General features: G+C 40.7%; 1 protein-coding gene across 2 annotated transcripts in view; it reads right to left on the bottom strand.

Annotated features, from left to right (window-relative positions):
* Positions 1-997: 997 nt before the first annotated feature.
* Positions 998-20,780, bottom strand: part of ltk (leukocyte receptor tyrosine kinase) — a 62,470-nt gene continuing 42,687 nt past the window's right edge. For both annotated transcript variants that reach the window (XM_042388173.1, XM_042388171.1), the window contains exons 13-29: positions 20,570-20,720; positions 20,255-20,383; positions 19,645-19,801; positions 16,630-16,815; positions 15,831-15,929; positions 13,413-13,574; positions 13,109-13,222; positions 9,662-9,848; positions 9,467-9,557; positions 8,879-8,943; positions 7,612-7,741; positions 7,425-7,522; positions 6,328-6,420; positions 5,970-6,071; positions 4,326-4,460; positions 3,772-3,862; positions 998-3,648 (exon numbers count right to left, since the gene is read on the bottom strand). In XM_042388173.1, coding sequence (XP_042244107.1) covers positions 2,569-3,648; positions 3,772-3,862; positions 4,326-4,460; positions 5,970-6,071; positions 6,328-6,420; positions 7,425-7,522; positions 7,612-7,741; positions 8,879-8,943; positions 9,467-9,557; positions 9,662-9,848; positions 13,109-13,222; positions 13,413-13,574; positions 15,831-15,929; positions 16,630-16,815; positions 19,645-19,801; positions 20,255-20,383; positions 20,570-20,720 — 3,070 coding nt within the window. In that variant the 3' untranslated portion in view covers positions 998-2,568. The remainder of the gene's footprint in view (positions 3,649-3,771; positions 3,863-4,325; positions 4,461-5,969; positions 6,072-6,327; positions 6,421-7,424; positions 7,523-7,611; positions 7,742-8,878; positions 8,944-9,466; positions 9,558-9,661; positions 9,849-13,108; positions 13,223-13,412; positions 13,575-15,830; positions 15,930-16,629; positions 16,816-19,644; positions 19,802-20,254; positions 20,384-20,569; positions 20,721-20,780) is intronic.

The following is a 20,780-nucleotide window of genomic DNA, read 5'->3' as shown; positions in this document are numbered from 1 at the left end:
CCAGGCCGTAAAAAATATACACTGTGAGTAAGGTGAGGGTGATTTCTTCTTCCGTCCATTAAAACTCTAAAAGAAATTCCACAGTAATCAATTATTTCTAAATGGCACAAATGAGTCTTAAGAAAACTATAAGAGTAAGATGTACTTTAGTTATTTTCAAGTTGAGCAACCAAGAAAAACACTAACATCAGCAGGTCTGAGCATAAAAACATACAGTAAGCCTTCAGAACCCTTATATAAATTTAACCATTCACTTAACATATTCAAAAATAAACTATCAACATGTTTAGGCTCAAAATAAAGACACATATTGGACTACCAAGTCGATTAAATAAGAATTACCTAAAACATAAATACTGAATTGAATCTTTGATTAATTGTATAAGACTGAGACACCTGCAGCAGCTTGTTTGGTATTTCAGAGCTGAATACCTCCCCCTGCTGAGTAAACATAGGTACTACCAGCACTACATCCCTCGATGCAGTGCAGTGGCATCTAATGGCAGTGATCAACTACAAATACAGATCCATCATAAACATAAATGAATAAACAACTACAAATGCAATGGGGTTAGTCCAGTGTAAGGAAGTGAGTACAAAAATAGCAAATATTTTCACAGCTGCATGGTCATCATATTAGACTTGTACATGTATTATGAGACCTCCTGCAGTCCAAGTAAATATTGGGACACGGGGAAAGAAAGTCAGGAATACTCTGAATTATGCAAAGATAAATCAAGATCAATGTAAGCTAGTTTGGCAAAATAATTCTCAGCACAAGCTCCTATTACAGTATTACAGTATTATTACAGTATATACAAATATCCAGCCATAGATTTAAAGTCACAAGGAGTCAGCGCTTACAGTTCAACATCTTAAAGAAATAGTTGCGAATTTTCAAAAACATGCTTATTTGCTTTTGCTTTTGCTTTGCATTTGAAATGAGAAGATTGATACCACTCTGAACTACAGCTAGCAGCCAATTAGCTTAGCTTAGCACAAAGACTGGAAACAGGAGAAAACAGCTAGCCTGGTTCTTTCCAAAGTTTGACGATCTGCCTACCAGCACTAATTTACACAGTACATTGTGTTTGTTCTAGTCCAGACTGAACTGTAGAAATGAGAAGTTGTGGTTTTACAGAGGGGTTACGTGCAGGACTATTTCTTTGCAGGGACACAGTGACTTGACATGCAACCAGGAAGTCATTGCGCCCGACATAGTAACTGACACACACACACACCCACCCTTTTAAAATCACAATTAAACACACAAGATATAACACATTTAATAGTAGGTGGATTTCGTTGTCTTCAGACAGAGCCCAGCTGTTTTCCCCTTGATTCTAGTCTTTATACTAAACTAAGCTAAGCTATTCATTTTATAGACATGACATCGATCTTGTCATCTGACTCTCTGCAAGACTACAAATATTGAACTATTCCATTAAGATCTTCTGCTGGTGCAACCTAAAGACACGACCTCCCTGGAGGGGAAACCTGGAGTGGTGCATGACATCACTTGCAACAACTGTGGGGAACACTGCTACATCAGTAAAACAGCAAAAGACCCTGGACAAGAGACTGAATGAACACTGGAAACAGACAAGTCCATTCACATCTGACACCAGAGACCATCCTTGAACAGAGAGAGGGATTACATTCTCCCCCCAGATACTGTACGACCACCTGTTACCACTTACATTTCCATACTTAGGCCACGTGATAACACACTAAACCATCTCTATGACAACTGAGGAGCAACTCCATCTGCTGAGGAAGGCCACAAGACATGTCTGAAAACTTCAGTAACACCAAGTTTTTTTTTACTGCTGTTTCAAGCACAAGATCTATGTAGAAAAACTAGGAAAACATTTTCAGAAAATACATGTTATTGCAGTAAATTGGGAGGATGTGTGTTTTCACATTATCTGGGGAGAAAGCAAATCAGAATCACTTAAATGCACCTACTAGTGCCGCATGTTCCAAAAGTGAAAATGTGAAGATGAAACACATGAAAAGGGTTTTAGTTACTCTACATTAAAAAAACCTTTTTTGAATTTGTGACGTCTGAAATTAAAAGTTATAATAAAGCTTGGAGATTCTTTTCCCAATGGCTCAATATTTGTGGCTTGTTAATACTACAAATTCCAACCGATTGTTTACAATAATGCAACATATACTAAAGCTTTCAAGAAAGAAAAACAGAAAGGAGTCCAACCACAGAAGTGTTTTTTATGGCAGCTTTCACCAGTGTTGTAGACAGTGAGAAAGCGCAGGGCTGCATTTCGTCCAGTGTTTCAGGGTCAGTGTTCAGCTACCAGTGTACCAGAAGCCCAAAAGGCTCTGAGTCCAGGCTCTCTATCACAGTGCAGAGGAGTGTGTGTGTGTGTGTGTGTGTGTTCCAGCATTCCAGGAGCTCTAATAATTCGATGTGGCGCCTCTCACACCGTGGCAGAGGCCTGGTGGTCATGCTCTTCATTCCAGCAAACGCAAGTCTCAGTTTGCGTGTCCTACAGTGAAAAGGGGCTCCAGCTGACATTTTAGTTTTAATATCAGTCAAAATGTTTCTTAGATAGGAGTAACACTGAGGTCTTCTGACAGAGAAAAGCCTGAGTCTCGGTCACGTGTTGGTTTCTCAGCTTTGGTGTGTCTCCTCACGTCCTCGTGTCCGTAGCTGGCGTGACGCTTCAGCAGCAGCTTGGGCATACAAGATGAGGAAGTATGGAGGCCAAGTGCCAGTCCCAGGCTGGTCCCTGAGGAGACACTGGGGGCAGAGCTGGTGTTTGTGACGGCTTCTGGGGCTTTAGGCATAACCAAAGGTAGGCTCTCTGCCTCGTAGCTTTGCTCATCATAGGCGTAGTTGACGTTGCCACAGGGAAAACTCTGAAGCTTAGCCAGGTCCATGCCAGCTTTGGCAGTGGTGCCACCTGTTGGGCTCTTATGGGAGGAAGTGCTTGGAGCAGCTTGGCAGGAAGGATAGGGAGATGAGGAAGTGCAGAGGCTGGAAGGGCTTAGGTGGGTACAGTTGGTGCTGTCACACCCAGCCTCGCTGCACTCTGAGGTTGTGTTGCAGGTCTGTGGAGCCTGTGTGTTGGAGGTGGAGGACGTGGAGCTTGAGAGTGGCATAGACTGAGTGTGAGCAAGGCTTTTCTTCCCTCTGAAGTTTTCTAAGACCCAGGAGCCATATGTGGGGTTCCACAGGTTTTTAGTTTTGTTCTTCAGCCTCTGGCTCCCTGAGGAGGAGCTGTTTCTGGAGCACGGCCGGTGGTGAGGAGGCTCAGGGTGGAGCCAGTGGCCTCCTGTGCACACACCCGGCACTGCCGCTGACAGCGCTAAACCGGGGGCAGGAACAGGCTCGGCCCAGGATGGCTCCAGTGCCTCGCGGCACGACATCACTTCGTGGTGAACAGGTTGGGTTCTCTGGAGGAGCAGGCGGGGTTTGGTGGGCTGTGGAGGAAGAGGGGTGGGACCCAGGCCCAGAGGGGAGAGACCCAGCTGGGAGGAGGCATCCTGGGAAACAGGGTGGGACACCAGGAGTGGAGAGAGGCTGGTGGGGGTGTGGTCAGAGGGACGGATTACTGTGCTGCCATCGTCCTCTGTGGTGGGGCCATATTCCACTGGTAGGGGTGTGTTGATCACATCTGGGTCCTTAAAAAAGGCAATTAAAAAAAAAAAAAGCAAAGAATTAATAAAAAACATATTTCAACATATATTTATGTAATAATAAGTGAAATTCTATGTATCTACAGACAGTTGTAATATAAAGAATACCTGAGTGCAGTAGTTGATTCTCTCCAGGATAGTTGAGAAGTTGGGCCGGTGTTCGGGACAGTGTTGCCAACACTGGGTCATGATCCGATAACTATACAGATACAGAGTCCAGACATATAGTTTAGGTCATATGTAACACTTATAACAAAGAAAGGAAGTTGAGATGAGTTTCGGAAAGTTCAAGCAAGTCCTGTTCAAAGGTGGTAGACCAAACTGATTCTGAGCTATTAGTTCCACAAGGATTTGTGGTGAAAAACAAGCAGGGGCTACTTTCTCCACTTTGGAATAGTTTTCACAACAACATTTTATAAATGTATTTCTAATGTTAGCTTTGTCTCAAAAAAGACCTTTGACTCCACAAACTGAGGATCCATTTTGCATCATCACTGCATCCCATTTCAATAAAGAGCTGAAATAGGGACAATAGACGTTAAGACATTTCCACTGAGAAAACCTGCTTCACACTGACGAAAACTCATGCGAGCCTGATTAAAACCATCCCAATTTGGCCCTGCTTGATGTTTACATTCAGACACATCTCAGTCAGTACTCACACAGGCCCTGGGCAGCCCTTGGGAGGGTCCATCCTGCCTCCGCTGGTGACAAACTCCAACACCTCCTGGTTTGTCTTACAAGGATACGGCATGTAACCGAGAGAGAGGATCTCCCACAGCAGCACCCCAAATGACCTGCAGGGGGAGACACAGATCAACTACTGAGCAGACTTCATCATGTTTGTCACATGCTGAAGTTCTGCTCTGGTGTTCCTCAGAATGAGAATAGCAGAATCATTATAGTAAATTGCACAAAAGAATACTCGAAAAAGCCAGAAATGCCATTTTGAGACTAAAAGCAGATGGTGAATTGTGAATGGTGAAAAAATTCACCTCCTTTGTTTCAAACAACAAACCTCCCCAGCAGTTGGTCATGTGGTTTTCCTTTTGGTGAAATGATTGTTTGTATCCTGCAGTTTTCTGACAGCTGAGTCCCACTTCTTTCTCATCAGCAGTTACAACAGTATGGTATACCAAGTTAGGCCAAAAAGTCTGAGTGCATTACCAGGAACTCTGATATATCCAAATAGAAAATGTTTATAGAAGACAGTTATATTTATATCGTTTTAAATCATTAAAACAATCTCCAATATCTTGTTAACTATTCACTATAATCAGAGTTTATTGTGTCATTGTGACTGTTTGTTTGTATGACGTTCATTTTACAAGTTTCTGCAGAATTTGAGAATCCATATTATTCCAGCTCCATGTTAGAGTCTCCCTGATGGTGTTTGCAATAACTCCCTTTACAAATGTTCTCACAGTGGATTTGATTTCTGGTAACTGTGGAGGGAAGGCCACACAAGCCAGCGCTCCTTGTTTTTTTCATTTGTTCTGGGTCACCAAGTTTGAAAATGATTCCACATCCACACAGCTTTAAGTCTGAAGGGACAAGGCCTCTCTGCAGAGCTCAGTGGTGACTTTTGGTCAAAGAGTAGCTCATGCTGATCTATGAGTTTTATTGACTGCTGTATAAATCCTTGCAACTGTCTCATTAAAAATCTGATTGTGCCTTTTAAGTTCAAAATGTTAATCTGTTAACAAACTTCCTCCTGTCTAGTCCAATTTTGCTTTTTTTCTGGCCCAAGCTAAATATTTAACTTGTTTTGTCATAGAAGAAGTGGTTTGGAAATTCGCTACTCTCCCATTACAGCCACAGTGTGCCAATTGTGTTTTGACTGTACTTTTGCTAACAGTAGGAGGGCATTCTTTGTCCAGTTGGCTCTCTGTCTTGAATACAGATGCTGTTGTGTCTTGTAAAGATGTTCGCTTGAAACACTGTTCTTAGGATGTTGGGTTCTCTGTAGGTCTGCCTGGTTTTGTTTAAAATGTAAAAATGACTTGGTTTGCAAAAATGCTTGTGAAAATGTCTTCAGCTTGTGTTGTCCTGATTGCATCGCATCGCTTTCAAATTAGCTGCAATTTGGTGCTTTGATACTTTTTCACAACTCAAGAGAGCAATTTGACTCTTTGACAAGGTTGGAAAATGGAAAATATTTTTCAATGCAAATCTGTTTTCAAATGTTAAGTACAGCATCTGGCATGGATGGGCTGTATTAGTTTTTTAAACTGAAACAGTTCCTCTTTGTGCACTCAGCCTTACTGTATACATTATTTGAATTATTATTATTTGAATTTATATACCATGTATCAGTTTTGCAGGTGAAGATTCCCTCCATGAAGGCCTCAGGTGGCATCCATTTGACTGGCAGCATGGCACGGCCACCTTTCCTGTAATAGCTGGCTCTGGGAACGGAAAAGCAGCGCTATGAGATTTAAGAATGTCCATTTATCATCAAGTTTAGAAGAAAAGGTAAATACCAAAAGGCCATGAACTCTCTAAGCAAATTTAGAATGTGGAGGAAAATTAGATTGCTTTTCAACTGGTCCCCCCATTTACCACATCAGCCCAGTGCTGCCTGGACTCCTGCTCCCATGAGACACATCACCGTAAATCATCTTGTGGGTTTTGCTGTGTGAACTGCCAGTGAGACAGACAAACCTGTATATGTCTCGTGCCATGCCAAAGTCTCCAATCTTGGCAACTCTGTCTGGTCCAGGGCAGGTAAGCAGGCAATTTCTAGCAGCAATATCTCTGAAATACACAAGATTTGTTACATATTGTAGCCTCACGATTGCACTAAACTCTCAAACACACCAATATAATTTACTGTATGACAAATAAAGCTCATAGTATGTTGGTTTATGAATACCAGGGATGCACCGATGTGACTTTTTCAGTCCTGATACCAATACTGATACCTGGGCTTTGGGTATCGACTGATACCGAGTACTGATGCGATACCAGTGTTTAATTAATAAGCTGTATGCGTCACTGTGTGGAAGAGACTGGGATCATTCTTTTATGTGTAAGACAAAATCAGCCTTGACTTAAGCATTGTTTTCCTAACTTTGTAAAACAAAATTTAACAAATATATACATAGATATAAACTTACTGAATTGTTATTTATTAAAATAATGGTATCCGATACCAGATCAGCCCAATGTCACCGATACCTGATCCAGCTATATGAGTCAGTATCGGGCCAATATCCGATATCAGTATCGGTACATCTCTAATAAATACCCATTTTATGATTTTTTTGAGAAATGTATTTAAAGATTTAGATCCAGCTAAAAAATGGTGTGTTGTTGCTGCAAGAAGATGGTAACAATTGTATTTTTCAGCAAACTAGGTCCACTCACAAGGAAAATGTATAAAATTTGCTGAGTCTAAAAAAAAGACAGTGAAATTGCAGAATCATTGCCATATTTTTGTAATATTATTTTTTAAATCAGAATTTCACACAGTTTTAAGCATTTACAATAAGAACAAATATACTCCTGGATTTGCCTGTGTGAAAAAAAAAATAGTGAGACCTAATGAAGTGTTTTTGCCCCAGTGTCTGTGGCATCATTTCAGCCAAAATATTCTCTCAGCCGGAACTACACAATGAATCTTTTAATAACTCTCACAGTTGCACACTCAGCCGTAACAGTAGTAACATATTGTGTTTTTGTGCCTGGGTGGAAAAGTGGTTGTTCAGTTTATATTCAAATTGAACTCTTAGCCATAATAAGTGGGTGTGGATCCGAACCTGTGTATAAAGTGGTTCTCCTCCAGGTAGCGACAGCCACAAGCGATGTCTCTGGCCATCCGCAGCAGCTCCCGCATGGTGAGAGAAGTGGCTTGGCCCTGGATACAGCACAGTTCAAATTAGTGTGTGCCACACAAGCACACCTCAGATACACAAATACACAAATCAAGGTGTAGGAAAGACGTACAGCTCGTGGCCTGTTCTGTCTCAGGAAGCTCTTCATGTCTCCTCCAGTCATCAGCTCCAGCAGGATGAAGCGCGGCAGGATGTTGAGACTGACGCCGATGCAGCGCACAATGTTCTCATGGCTGAACTTGCTGCAAAGACAAACAGTGACAAAAATCTGGGTTAGCAAGTGTGCAATTTGTGTATGATGTGCTCTGCAGTACTACAAAATTGATGATGCACATTTGGATAAATGCATCCCAAATCTCCTGGCAATTAATGGAAGTTTATGAATGATAATACTATGAAGCAACCACAAAACAATTTCAAGCTTTAATCACTCCGTAAGTGAAATTTTAAGACACACAGGGACAGAATTGTCAGCATGATATAAGTTTTGAGCAAAAAAATCTGGATTTGTTGCATGCTCAGTTAGAAATATTCTCTCTGATTTCTCTGAATTTAAAATACTCTTTCCAATTGCTCTGGCAGATTCTGAGGAGTGCGACAATGACAATGTAAAAAGGGACCTTTCAACTTCTTTTTTTGCTGACAAGCTTAAAAAAAAGCCATATCAGTTTCTTTTTCACAGTGGGATAAATTGAAAAGCTGATGGGAAGTCTAAAAGGATGATGTTTCACTTCCAGTTCAGACCTAATGGATTTTACTTTGCTCTTACATGGAGTTCGCCTGTGCTGGAAACACACTGTTGGAGTAATAGAGCACAGATCAGAATCTAATCTGAATTAGGAAAGTTCTCTGATCTTGATTAAGCCTTCGCTAAAAACATATCTCCAGTAAAGCAAAAATGCCAAACAGATGTTTGGGAAAAAGACTGATTACTGGTATTTATCGACTAACATCACTCAGGTCATAAAATTAAATTAAATTAAGTGAATTAGAGTTATTTTCCGGAGATCAAAATATATCCCAGCAGACACGATAATCCTGTGGCGTTTTGGCTAATTCGATGATAATTAGCTGAAACAACTTGTGTTACAGCTACTTGTGAGAGGCCAATATGCTACAATATGTAATGTATGTTACATTTTAGTACTGGTTAAACTTCAAGTTAAGTGTCACATCTCGCTCCAGCTGTTATTGTAACTCAGAAGAAAATGTTTAGCTATAAAACAAAGCCAGTTGCTGTCTGACGATGTGAGCACACTTTTTGTGTCTTCACACATGTCAGAAGGATGCGCCGGGTGAATCGATGAGTAAACTAAGTGATCTGGTGGCCATGATGTGTGTAATGGACACAGGAAGTGTAAAGCTGCATTAAGGTGCACCTCATAATCAGCGCCTCCATCAGGAAATCCATTTCATCCTGTTCAGAGCAGATTTCGGGAAGAGTCTGTGGAGCAGAGAGAATCAGAAAGCAGTTTGAGGTAAGCGTGTGCCTGTGTATGAATATAACCGACTGCCATTATCATGGGGCAAGACATCATTAGACGCAATCAGCAGACTACTGAAAAGCAGGCAAACCCATGTGGAGCACACTCAGCTTTTTCTTTTTTACACTTGTGTAGTTTATAAGCCTGAGCCGCCTGATGGCACTGACTGAACAAATTTCCATTGATCTTTTTCACAAATCATCAGTCATTTTGTGCAGTCACGCTGTATGTGATTTCATTTCATTACACAACAAACCACTGTATCACATTTTCATCTGGAGGAATAAGAAAAGCCAATATATGCATCACAAAAACCCATCTTGTTAAATCCTACATGCATGTGTGACCTTTAGATCAGTAGGAGCACCCCCGTGGAGTGTTGCTGAGTGGATTACATGTAATGAACATAACTCCTGGTGAGGTGCTCTCATCTAATATTTAGGTACAAGTTGTCCTTGTGTGCCTAACAGAATCCGAGCTGACCTTTATGGCCACCTGCATGGGACTGTTATCACCGCTCATTCCTAGAAGCTGCCCTTCATAGACTTCGCCAAATGCACCATGGCCAAGAGCTCTGCAAAAAATAAAGTGACAAAAGCAACAGTTTAGATGGAAACATCAGCACACAGGCACTCTGTGTAACATTAGTATTGACATTGTGTCCACGTACTGCTGTACCTAAGAAGCGTGATGTTCTTGCGTGGCACTTCCTTCAGCTCACTTAGCGACGCAGCCTTCCCTGCAAAGCAGTAATTCGGGTTGTAGTCGGTCATGATGGTGGAGGAGCGGATCTTACTCAGCTTGTACTCTGGACTCTGCAGACGCCCCCTCACTGCATGTAGATCGTTCTTCCTGCGGTACCACACTGGAGACAAAGTCAAGACAGAGACACAAACAAGATTGTTTCACTTCAAAGTCTATGAAATTTTAAATAATCATAACCCTGACTGATATCAGGACCCCACACAAGCAACTTCCTGACTCTCTGCTAACTGTAGGAGCGGTAACACAAGGAGGGGTCAAGCTGCATCAAACCGCTGGATGCTATATTCTCGATTGTAAAAAATTGAGAGTATTTGTCAAAAAAAAAAGGTGCGCAGACAGTCATTTTGTTCTCAAGAAGACAAATCCTTCCGCACACAAATATAATGTTTTGCACAATGCATGTGGGAATGTCCTCTCCTTGGTTACTGCTCCTAGACCAGTGAGTGCCAGTGAGTTTGGACTCACCCGCCGTGGAGGCAGCCCACGTCCCCGATGCAGGTTGGTAGTCTGCCAGGGAGGGGGGCGTTGCGTGCAGGTAAGAGGTGCCGTCGAGCCATCGCCCGGTGCAGATGCTAGGGACTCAGGGGGGGGTTGGGATCAGGGGAGGGTTGAGATGGAGGAGGAGGAGGAGGAGGAGGAGGAGGAGGAGGAAGGGGTAGAGGAGGAGATGGGGCGCCCAGGGAACAGACTACCTCCCTGCATGGGGGAGAGCTCAGGTGAAGAGACACCATTAACCTGGAGGGTTTGCATGTGTATGTGTGTGTGTGTTTGTGTGTTTTGCTGCCTGATAAACCAGCTCTTGTTAAATACAAAACTTCCTCTTTTTATTTTAAAGGATAGCAAATGTATGAAATTAAACAAATATAATGGCATCAGTCGTTGTTTTAGTACTTGATTTATTCACTTTCAAATTCACACCATTACACTCAATGCAACTAGTGAAGAAGTCACTCTAAATACTTCATCCATTTTTCATAAAATAAGAGGTTTGCCCAAGTATGTTCTGCATAGAAGTCAGCTCAGTTTGCAATTATACAATGTCATGCAGTTGCAGTCATAATTAACAAAATAACCACCTTATGTCCAATTATTATCACTGACAATCTGCTGATTATACAGTGAATCTACTGTTCTGTATGTTCAGCTAAAAAGACTATTTATCTGATGACTAATATTTCCAGACCTTGCCGACCTGATCCCTAGCTAGCTGTCCTTTTCACTTTAATACGTTTTCTATTTTTATAAAAATACGACTGTCTCCTGAAAGGACAAAGCTCTCTAGAGTAGCTCTCTTGTTTTAATAGTTTGCATCTGCAGGATTTATCACTGTTTCTCAAATTGTTCTAGTGCTGTACTCCACTCTGCTGTACTGTTGTAAAGAAAGCAATAGTGTTTTTCCAATAAACATTTACACATTCATATTAGCAACCACATCCAATATAAATATCATATCATATGATGGTGTACCACTAGTACTTATAAATGTTAATAAAGAATAAAGCTCATGGATTGTCCACAATGGAAAAGAATCCACTTCTTTGGAGCATGAATGTTGGTCTAAATCTGCCAATTTGGTCTTTAAGATTTCCTGTTTGGATGAAACCTTCCAAAGGCGTCGACATTAGGGAAAAATACAGTTTCTTCACGCTGTTAGATTCACTTTACTTTCAGGAATGTGATATAATTGTGTGTGTGCTGGTTCAGTCAAAACTCAAACTGCTTTTGTCATGCCTGCTTTTCTTGTCAGACATTGTGCAAACCCCCAAGAGCTGAAAACGTAATTGATATTTTACAGGAAGTCAGCGCTATGCAGATTCCCTCCAGAGGCCTTCACACAATGTATAGATTCACCAAACACTGACTGTGGGAAAGAGAGATTGAGCAGCTTCCACAGCCGAGCTTCACTTAATATTCAGCGCTTTCAGTGAGCTGAAACTGACAAGGTTATGGAGAGGATGAGAGAAAAAGAGAGAATCTGCTGTGTTCAAACACACGAAACAGCACCTGGTGGAGAATCAGTGGGTCCAGCAAAATGTCAGGATTCCCTTCCCATTTCTCTGCAGCAGACGGTTGTGAAAAAGGTGATAAATGTGCAAAAAAGTATTGTTATCTGTATGATCCCTCACTGTCCTATATATAAACTGTATTTATGTAAAGTGTCTGTGGTTAATAGCAGCTTTTGAGACGAAGTTTAATACTAATGCAACATTATTAGCTAATGTTATAATCATAAAACATATTTTAATTAGATTATGGTTATTAATTATCCCTCAGTTGTCTTTCTTTCCTCTTTTCCTAGAGTGTATAATTGAAACTACAAAAACAGTTTAATTGTTAATTCCCTAATTGTTCCTACTTTAAGCCGTTTATTTGTGCAAGAATGATCAGTAAAGTATTTTACTGCATATCTGACAATCAGCTTGTATCAGATTACAGAAACACTGCAGACAACAGAGCAAATCTTTCAGAAACAGATTCCTACCCTCCTCCAAATACTCCATATCACAGTGCTTTGTGTAAATAGCATTTTGCTGTATCACAGCTGAAGTCATTCTGCTAATCCTAAGACTCTTATCATAAAGAATCAATGCCCACGGGTTCAAATAAACAAATTAACACTGTGCACATCCCAAAATGATCAAAATGACAATCTTCCATCACAGTTTTCTATATTCCCATATTGTTTGTACTGATCTTCTTTTCTTTATAATCATGACTGTTCCTATTTTTTCTTCCTTTCTCAGCCACTGAATCGCAACGCCTGACATTTACAGCTATGTAATCTCACTCATCAGAACACATCTCCAACTGAGAGAATCCTTTGAAACTTCCTAGTTAAATGTCAGACCTTTCTGCTTGTCCTTTTTATAGCCAAAGATGCATTTTCATATTAAATCCATACAGTGCCATTTCATGCCTCTATGAGAGCAATTGTTCTACTGTAGGAACTAAATACGACACATAAACAATACGGTATTTAACCTCCATTATCTCACTTCTCATCTACAGTATAATCTTGTTTCGCACTCTTTGGCACAAAAAAGTCACAACTTATTTCCACTGTATTTGCATACAGTTGGCGAAAGGAGAGAATCACCTGAAATTAGTGCTTATTATAAAAATGTTCATATTGTGCTCACTAGATTTGTAAGCAAGGTAAAATTCAGAACCATCTCTCTCTCACGGCTCCTTTAATCATCTGGCGCACAGCCAATGGAGGGCACTTCAACCAACACTTATCAAAGCTGTTCCTGTCTCTGCTATCAGTAACATATGGAAGCATCTGTACGTCCAGCTGAGCTCACAGCCGGTGGAAGGTGGAGGGCACAGACTGCACACAGAACTGGAAGAGTCTCTTACTAAGGATGACGCTGGCGCAGATCAGCGCAATGCCGCTCGCAATGGTGGAGGTCACGACCGCCAGGATCAACGTCGTGGACATCTGGCCCTGTGGAGCCGGGCCTTGGGGAGTTGCTGGAAGAAAAGATGATTGAATAATATGCTTAATAGAGTGTAGAGTTATTTTTTTTGGATGGAAATAATTTTAAGGGATTATGGTGTGACATAAAAATTAAAGCTCTATCAAATAATAGCAACAATTCAAAAGAAAAAAACAGTAGAAATGCTGCTGTTGTAAACAGTTTTTTTGGATGTATTTCCGTACCTACAGCACCGATACATGTAACGTTGTCGCTGGCTAGGACTTCGTCATCGTGGCAAAGACACAGGATAAGGTGAGTGTCTTCCTCTCGTTTGCAGCTCTGCGTCTGACAGTGGCTGCAGTTCAGCTGCACCTTGATCTCACACTCGCCGTGACTCTCCATGGCTAAGAGAAACAACGCACACAAACACATAAACACACGAAAGCAAAGATGCACGGACAAAAATGTGTTAGAGGGAAATCGTTAAATCTATGGAAAACCAAGATACAACAGATGTTTTACATTTTCTCCTTGATTGTACTAAGGTATACTTGATTATTATCCCAGAGGGGAACTGGTTTGTGGAGGTACAAAGCATATATGGTGTCATATGGCACATAGGCAGAAGGGAAACAATACAGCAATAAGCAGCACATAACCAGTCTGCAGTGCTTATACAAGTACAGTAACTTAAGAAACTGGCGTTAGTATAAGTGCAAAAACTGTATAAAGCAAAGAACAATACACGATACTTTCAACCACTATGCAGCAGTAGCTATGGATCTGATATAAGTATGTGTGTGATAGATTTTGTGTGCATCTGTGTAAAATAGTATGTATAAAGCAAAACCCCAGTTCTGTAGTATATTTGATTAGCATTAACACAATACATCAGTTTGTAGTTTGTTATTAAGTTACTACATCTAACTTCTGACCTAAACAATGCTCATTTGTTTCTAGACGCAAATTATGAAGAAGAATGTGCTCCATATGCGACATACGTTAAACTTCCATCAGAAGATGGTTTAACTGCATTACGGAAAAACATATTTGCCTGAAAACTCAATTATGATCATTTAAGTTAATCCGTTTTTTTTTCTTTCCCAGATCTCACTTTGAATGTGTTTTAAGTTGCAGAGGCAGCCATTGTGTTTTGAATGCAATGACTGGGAGCACACGCAGTGACAACAACAGTGTCTTTCTCTTGAGAATGTTCGGCGCCGAAGGCAACAGGCTCCATGAGGCTGTGAATTAGTCAACTGCCTTCCTGTTCCTCCCGCTAAATAATGAGAATCAGATGGCCGGTAGTCTCACAGTAAAAAAAAAAAACAACACTACATATATCTGTGTGCACTGCGCATGTGTGAGTGTGTAGGCTAACTGCCCAGACAGATAGTTTGGCACAAACAGGTTCAAGCACATGTAAACACACACACTGGTACACGCTGAGGCATTGACTCGATCAATTTCTTGGAGAACAAAGTGCACAGAGTGTTTATTTGTTTTAGCCTGTTCACCTACCTCTGTACATATTCTGATTTAATACAACTATATTTGTGTATGTGTGTGTGTATGTGTGAGTGTGTGTATTATTATGTATTACATTATTTGTGTGGATATATGTGGGTGTGTGTATGTATTGTATATGTGATTTGTTTAGGTGGATTAGATTGACTCTTTTGGTCATATCATGTCATGTGTTTAGACTAGTGGTCAGGGGATTGTTTTGGCCATGACCTCGAGGACAGTTGTGTGTATCTATGTACATACAGTTTATGTTGTATGTTCTATATATATTTGTCTCAAAAAAAAATAAAAATTGAGGGTGTCTTTTTGCTTTGCCTAATTGCAAAGGAATAAAAAACTTTATGCCAATTTTCAATTTCATTTTTTTTTTCTCCTGATTTTCTATCGAAGTAATTTTGGACTACCAATACTTATGTAGTATAAGTTTGTTTGAACTTGTTTTTCCTATTTATCTACAAATTCATCTCTGTGTTTAATTTTTTATTAGTGCTATGAAACCTTCAACGGTACTTCCACAGTATTACTCACCACTGATAAGTTGTAACATTCATGGAGATGATGATGGAGTTAAAGTCCCCCTCCACTCAAAAATGTGTTTTTTTTCTTGTTCCTTCAGTTGAATGTTTGAGCTTCACTGTGCAGAATGATGTATGTGCAGAGTTTGACACTAGAAGGCTGTTTTCACATTAATTTGCTGAAGTAGAAAAGTTTCTTTGTGCTCACTGAAAGTCTAAGGTTAAGGCGTGTACCTAATGAGCATGACTTGTGACATCACAACTAGTTTGGAGCCAATCGTGGTGCAGTATTCAAGTGTGACTAAAGGTCCACTTAACTCGCCTTTTCTGGGGCTATCAGCTGCATCTCATGGTCTTCATTAGCAGATGGAATTTTGTTATCTTTTTTTCTATTCTACTCTTCTTGACACTACTGTACTCTAGCTTGACAAAATAATCTTAACCCAATGTCCACTTACTAGCTTTTATACAGAGCTTTCAACTGTATGTCTTCATCAGTGTGCTCTCTTTGCACTTTATTCTATTTTATTCTTCTTTATTCTCATCTGGCCTGGTCATTATTTTACCATTGTCTTCATATCATCATGACAAGACGTGGTGAGTCAGACTGGGTCTCACCTGCTAGAGGCTGGAGGAAAATCTCTCCCATTGGATGAATGAATGAGATTCCATCCTGACCGTCAGCTGTGATCTCATCCGTCAGTGCAGCGTCTCCTCCTGTCACAGAATTTATGTTGTGAACTCTCCTATCAGTCAGTATTACAAGTGATGTCAAAACCTTCCAATTATAGCAGTTTATGCTTGTCAGTTTGTCGCCACCCGATGAAAAATACCATGTTGCACAAAACCTTGTCTACCTGTTACCCTGGCAACAGAAAGTTGAAAGATACACAACTGTGATTAAATTAAAGTGATGTTACAATTAACCTCCTCCATCCCGCTAGTTCTGGCTGGCTATTATGTCACTCAAAGATAAGAGAATACAAATGAACAAAAATAAAATGTATAGCTATTATGTACCATTACTACGGCAACAAACTAACAAACTATCCAAACACACTGCAAGACTGTCCTTGATATAACATTGCAAACTTAGACATGGATGTAAAAGTGACTATTATGCCCCACAAATTTTTTTTTCAGTTAATAATGTGAAATTTCTCACAAAAGTTGTCAAGAATGAGCAACCAAATGTAAGTATGATTCAGACAAAGACGGGTAAATCTTTTAAGAAAGACAGAGATGTCACAAAAGGGATAAATACTCGTCTTTAAGGAGTTGTAGAGTGTCTGAGACAGAAGATCAATAAGGAGACAGACAGAAGAAAAGACTTGGGTAGACATAAAAGTGATTTCTGTTGTAAGTGCAGGAGGGAAAAATGGTAAATTAATGTCATGTCAAAGCAGAAGATTGTTACCTCTGTACCCTCCTCCCCCTCCTCCGGCTGTGCAGGCCCCGCCCCCACCTCCAAAACCCCCGAAGGTGGACCAGCTTAGTTTGGACAGGGCCAAAGGACACGAGGACCCCCCTTCAGCACCCTCTACCAGAGACTTGCCAGCCCTCAAGTGTGGACTAGGACTGTCTTTCCAGCCTCCACCTCCACCTTCCAGGAAACAAACATGAGCCCAAAATTAAACACTAACATATCCATCATTAGAAGCCTTTGGGGTCATCCACTGCTTGTAACATGTGAGATTTGAAAATTTGATTAGAAACATTAAAAAAGCAGGAAAAAACACATTCTTTGCAAAGTTTGATTGCAGCATGGACAAAAAAATTATTCACCAATTAGAGCTTAATGTGAAGAAATTCTGATTTTTTAGATAGTCTTCACATGGAGTGAACTTCATTCCAACTACTGGAAGTGAGCGGGTAGAGAGAGATGTTGCGGGGGTACTCCAGTAAATTAGAATTGCACTTCCATAAAGATGGGGGATTCACAAGAGGTAGATTTTCTTTAAAATGATGCACAGAGAGGCTGAGATATCCTTTTAGTTCCTATCGGTCCATCTCCAAAAATGCATGATCCTACACTTCCCATAAGGCAACTTGACAGTGTTCTTTCAGCGAAAACCAATGTCTGTCAAACTTCACGTCTCCAGTTTGTAATGCAGGCTTTCGATTATAAATAAAGTCGCTTGAATCACTTGAATACTTTTCTTAGATTTGACGAAATTGCCTCCACAGCCACAAAAGACATTATGCAGCTATTTTCACAGTCTGATTAGTTCACCTCAAAAGGTTTCATTGAGACTGTTTACAGTCTGGGCGGCAATGATTACTGTGTCATGAACGGTGAAAGGGCCAAAGCTGACAGTCGCCAGTAGTTTTTGCTGTGCGTCTGGCTCCAAGCAGGTTAAATTGGCGGTGGAAGCATTCAGTGAGAGAGAGAGAGAGAGCTGTTCGGGTTCAGCTTGTTGTGTTAGTTATCAGGAAGTCTCAATGAAGGTAAGATTTTTCAAGGAAAGTGGAGCTCAGTCTTGTTGAACATGGTGAAGTAAGATATGCAGCATAGCAGCAATAAAAGCAGAACTCATGATGTGTCCAGCAGTTTTTGTTGTGTTGTCTTATGTAATTTGTATATTTAAAGACAGGTTGTGGGCAGACATGAGAGGATAATCAGTAAAGCCTGGTCCACTCAGTCTCTCTCTGTCACACGAGAACACAAGTCTTTGTTGTTTTTGCCTTTTGTTTAACAGCACACAACATGTCAACACTTTTCAGTAATCCACTCACACTGATGTCACTTACAGATTAATACTATTGTTGAATAGCAGCTTTTTTAGCAGATGACATTAAACTTTTGAATGTCAGTCCCAGACTATGTTAAAGTTGTGTGTTGGAGAGCAAGGATACAAGAGAAGAGCGTGTATGGTCATCACAGTACAGTGAATCAACATGTTAGATCCACAGGTGATCAAGGCCTCCAGTCAACGCTGATGAGCATAAAAGCAGATTTTAAATGAATCGCAGACGTGCAGCGGGAGCCATTAAGCCTTTGCAAATTTCACAAATTCTTTAAATCCCCACCTGTGATTTTTGATGACATACACGTTTACTGAAGCTCTACACTCATGTGTTTTGCAGGATGAGCGGTTTCAACACCCCCAGACACAGTTCACAAATACACACCAGCAAATACGCAACTCTCACAAACACGCATAAACACACACACTGTTAAGAGGTACATATTTCCCCTGACACTCAGATCTTTATCTAAACAGTCCCACAGAGGTCTCAATGAGATGAGCTGATAGATGGTCTGTGTTGAGACTCCACGGGTCAGAGAGGATTTACCAAGAACGTTCCAGCAGGCATTTCCAGGAGCAAAGAGAGACCTCTCTGCCATATATGTACTGCTGCAAAGGTCAAGACCTGTCAGGCAACTAAAAATATAATCCACATAGATCCCATTATCCACAGGACAAACACATCCTGCTGTGTGAGAGCATGCACGCATGCCAATGTGTGCTGCTTCGACTGTGTGTGTGTGTGTGTGTCTGTGTGTATATATAAAGAGCAAACAAATCCTCTCGTGGCCTTCAACCAACGTGTCCTGATGTGCAGGATTTAACGCTACTTTTAACAGAAATGAAGAACATGTTTTCAGTTATAAACAACAGTTCAAGCTCACTTAGTTTCAAGGAGAAAAATAACAGAACATGACCAAAAAAATAGCAACCATCTTTCAGTGTCATTTTATGTATAATTTATACTGTACGTAATGTGTTATTTAATGTTTTATTCTGTTCTTTCTTTCGTGCTGCCCATACTCCATCAAGTGTCAGTAAAACAGTCTTTATTTTAACCATTATGTAAACACCAATAACTCATGCACCTACAATGAAAAATGAAATTTCTTTCTTTTGCAGCATTTATATGAACTTGTTGCCCTAAACCTCCTCAAGTCAGAATGATTTGGAGGGTTTTAAGAGGTACAACAAATATTGTATATACTAAACTAAAACTATATATACAGTATACTGAAAAAACACAGTTTTCATCTTTAAATATATATTTTTTGTGCAATATTCAATGTATGCTGTTCTCAAGGTATACTCCACAAAAAATGTCCAGTTTATTGCTTAAGAGGTAAACTTAATGCCATTTTGCACCATCAACAGTTTTCATTAGAACTACTTTTATTAAAGAAATAGTCCCTATGAAAGCTTTTGACCACATGTTCTGTACATCCCGATTAACATGAACACTGATTCTGAAAAGTAATTTTTCATTGTTGTAAGCACTAAACATAAGATTCCATTTACCTGCATTGTATTAGAGAGGAAGGAGTAATCTCAAAGACAGATATCTCAAAACCTGGGCACATAAAAATGAAACTACCTGCATGGCGAGACACCACTACAGGTAAATGAGAAAATATATGTTTTTATAGTTTGCATTGGTAACAATATAACTTATATTGAAGTACCTGCAGCGCCGGTTTGACCGTTGGTACTGGGAGCTATGGTGCTATTTTCGTACTGCTCCAGTGGTATCTGGTCCAGACTGGACTCCGGGTCTTCCAGGTAGGCATTTCCTCCTCCGCCAGCCGCAATCAGCAAAGGAACCAGCTCACTGCCCTCCATCTGGCAGCACAGCATCACAGTAAATCTCATTCATTTGAGGCCTTTTCAACTATTAACATGCTTAGCGTTGCATGCATACATCCTTTACTGCAAATGGGAAAGCATTAGAGTTTTGCAAGGCATAAGTCTCAGCAGGGCAAATTAGAGCAAATTGAACGTGACCCAGGAAAGCTCCATTTTATTATAGATGGCAGATCGTAATGGACGAGAACCTTCTTTTCTTTCTTTTTTCTGCAAATTATATGATAGAGTTGCTTTTCCATCCCTAGTATATGTCCAATCTACATTTAAACCTGTGGATTAAAGTGTAAGATACCGTTGAATCGTTTCAGTATGCCCACAGACATTTTGATGCCATTCAGTATGTAGACTTAACCTTTACAAGGTATGACACAAGCGCACAGTAGCAAAACACAATATCGGAACAACACAGAATTAAGTATTTGCTTTCACCTTAAAGATGTAGGTAGCTCCCCCTCCTCCACCTCCTCCTCCAGCCCACTCTGAGCCCGCCCCTCCCCTGAGGTCGTCTTCAATCACCGACGACTCTCCCAGGCAGATCTTCTGGGTGTGGGGATTTCTCTGCACCAAAGGAAGAAGGAGAGTCAAGCTTCAGAGAAAAGCCATCTTCACACACAAAAAAATGAATCCAGCAGGCAAGAAATTTTTTTTATCTAGGTCATCCTCTCTCTGGCAAAAGATATCCCACCGGGACATCAAACACATCAACGAATCCATCCAGCCTGTCTTCGCGCTCACCCTACTCACCCCTGGGCATGCGTCCTCTCCCTGGTGGCCCACCAAGATGTAAAGTATGTCTCCTTTCTCCAGAGGAAATATGGCAGATATGAAGACCCCATGGTTGCGTTTGTTGTGGTTTTTGGCTCCTTTCCCTCCTGCAGCCCCATAGGCAGAGATCCTGAGGGAGATCATTGCACCGCGAGGGGATTAAATGCTGTGACTGAGAGAAATTGCTTTC

This window comes from Thunnus maccoyii, chromosome 16 (assembly GCF_910596095.1).
Source record: "Thunnus maccoyii chromosome 16, fThuMac1.1, whole genome shotgun sequence".
Taxonomy (NCBI): domain Eukaryota; kingdom Metazoa; phylum Chordata; class Actinopteri; order Scombriformes; family Scombridae; genus Thunnus; species Thunnus maccoyii.
This window is presented reverse-complemented; position numbering and strand designations above follow the sequence as displayed.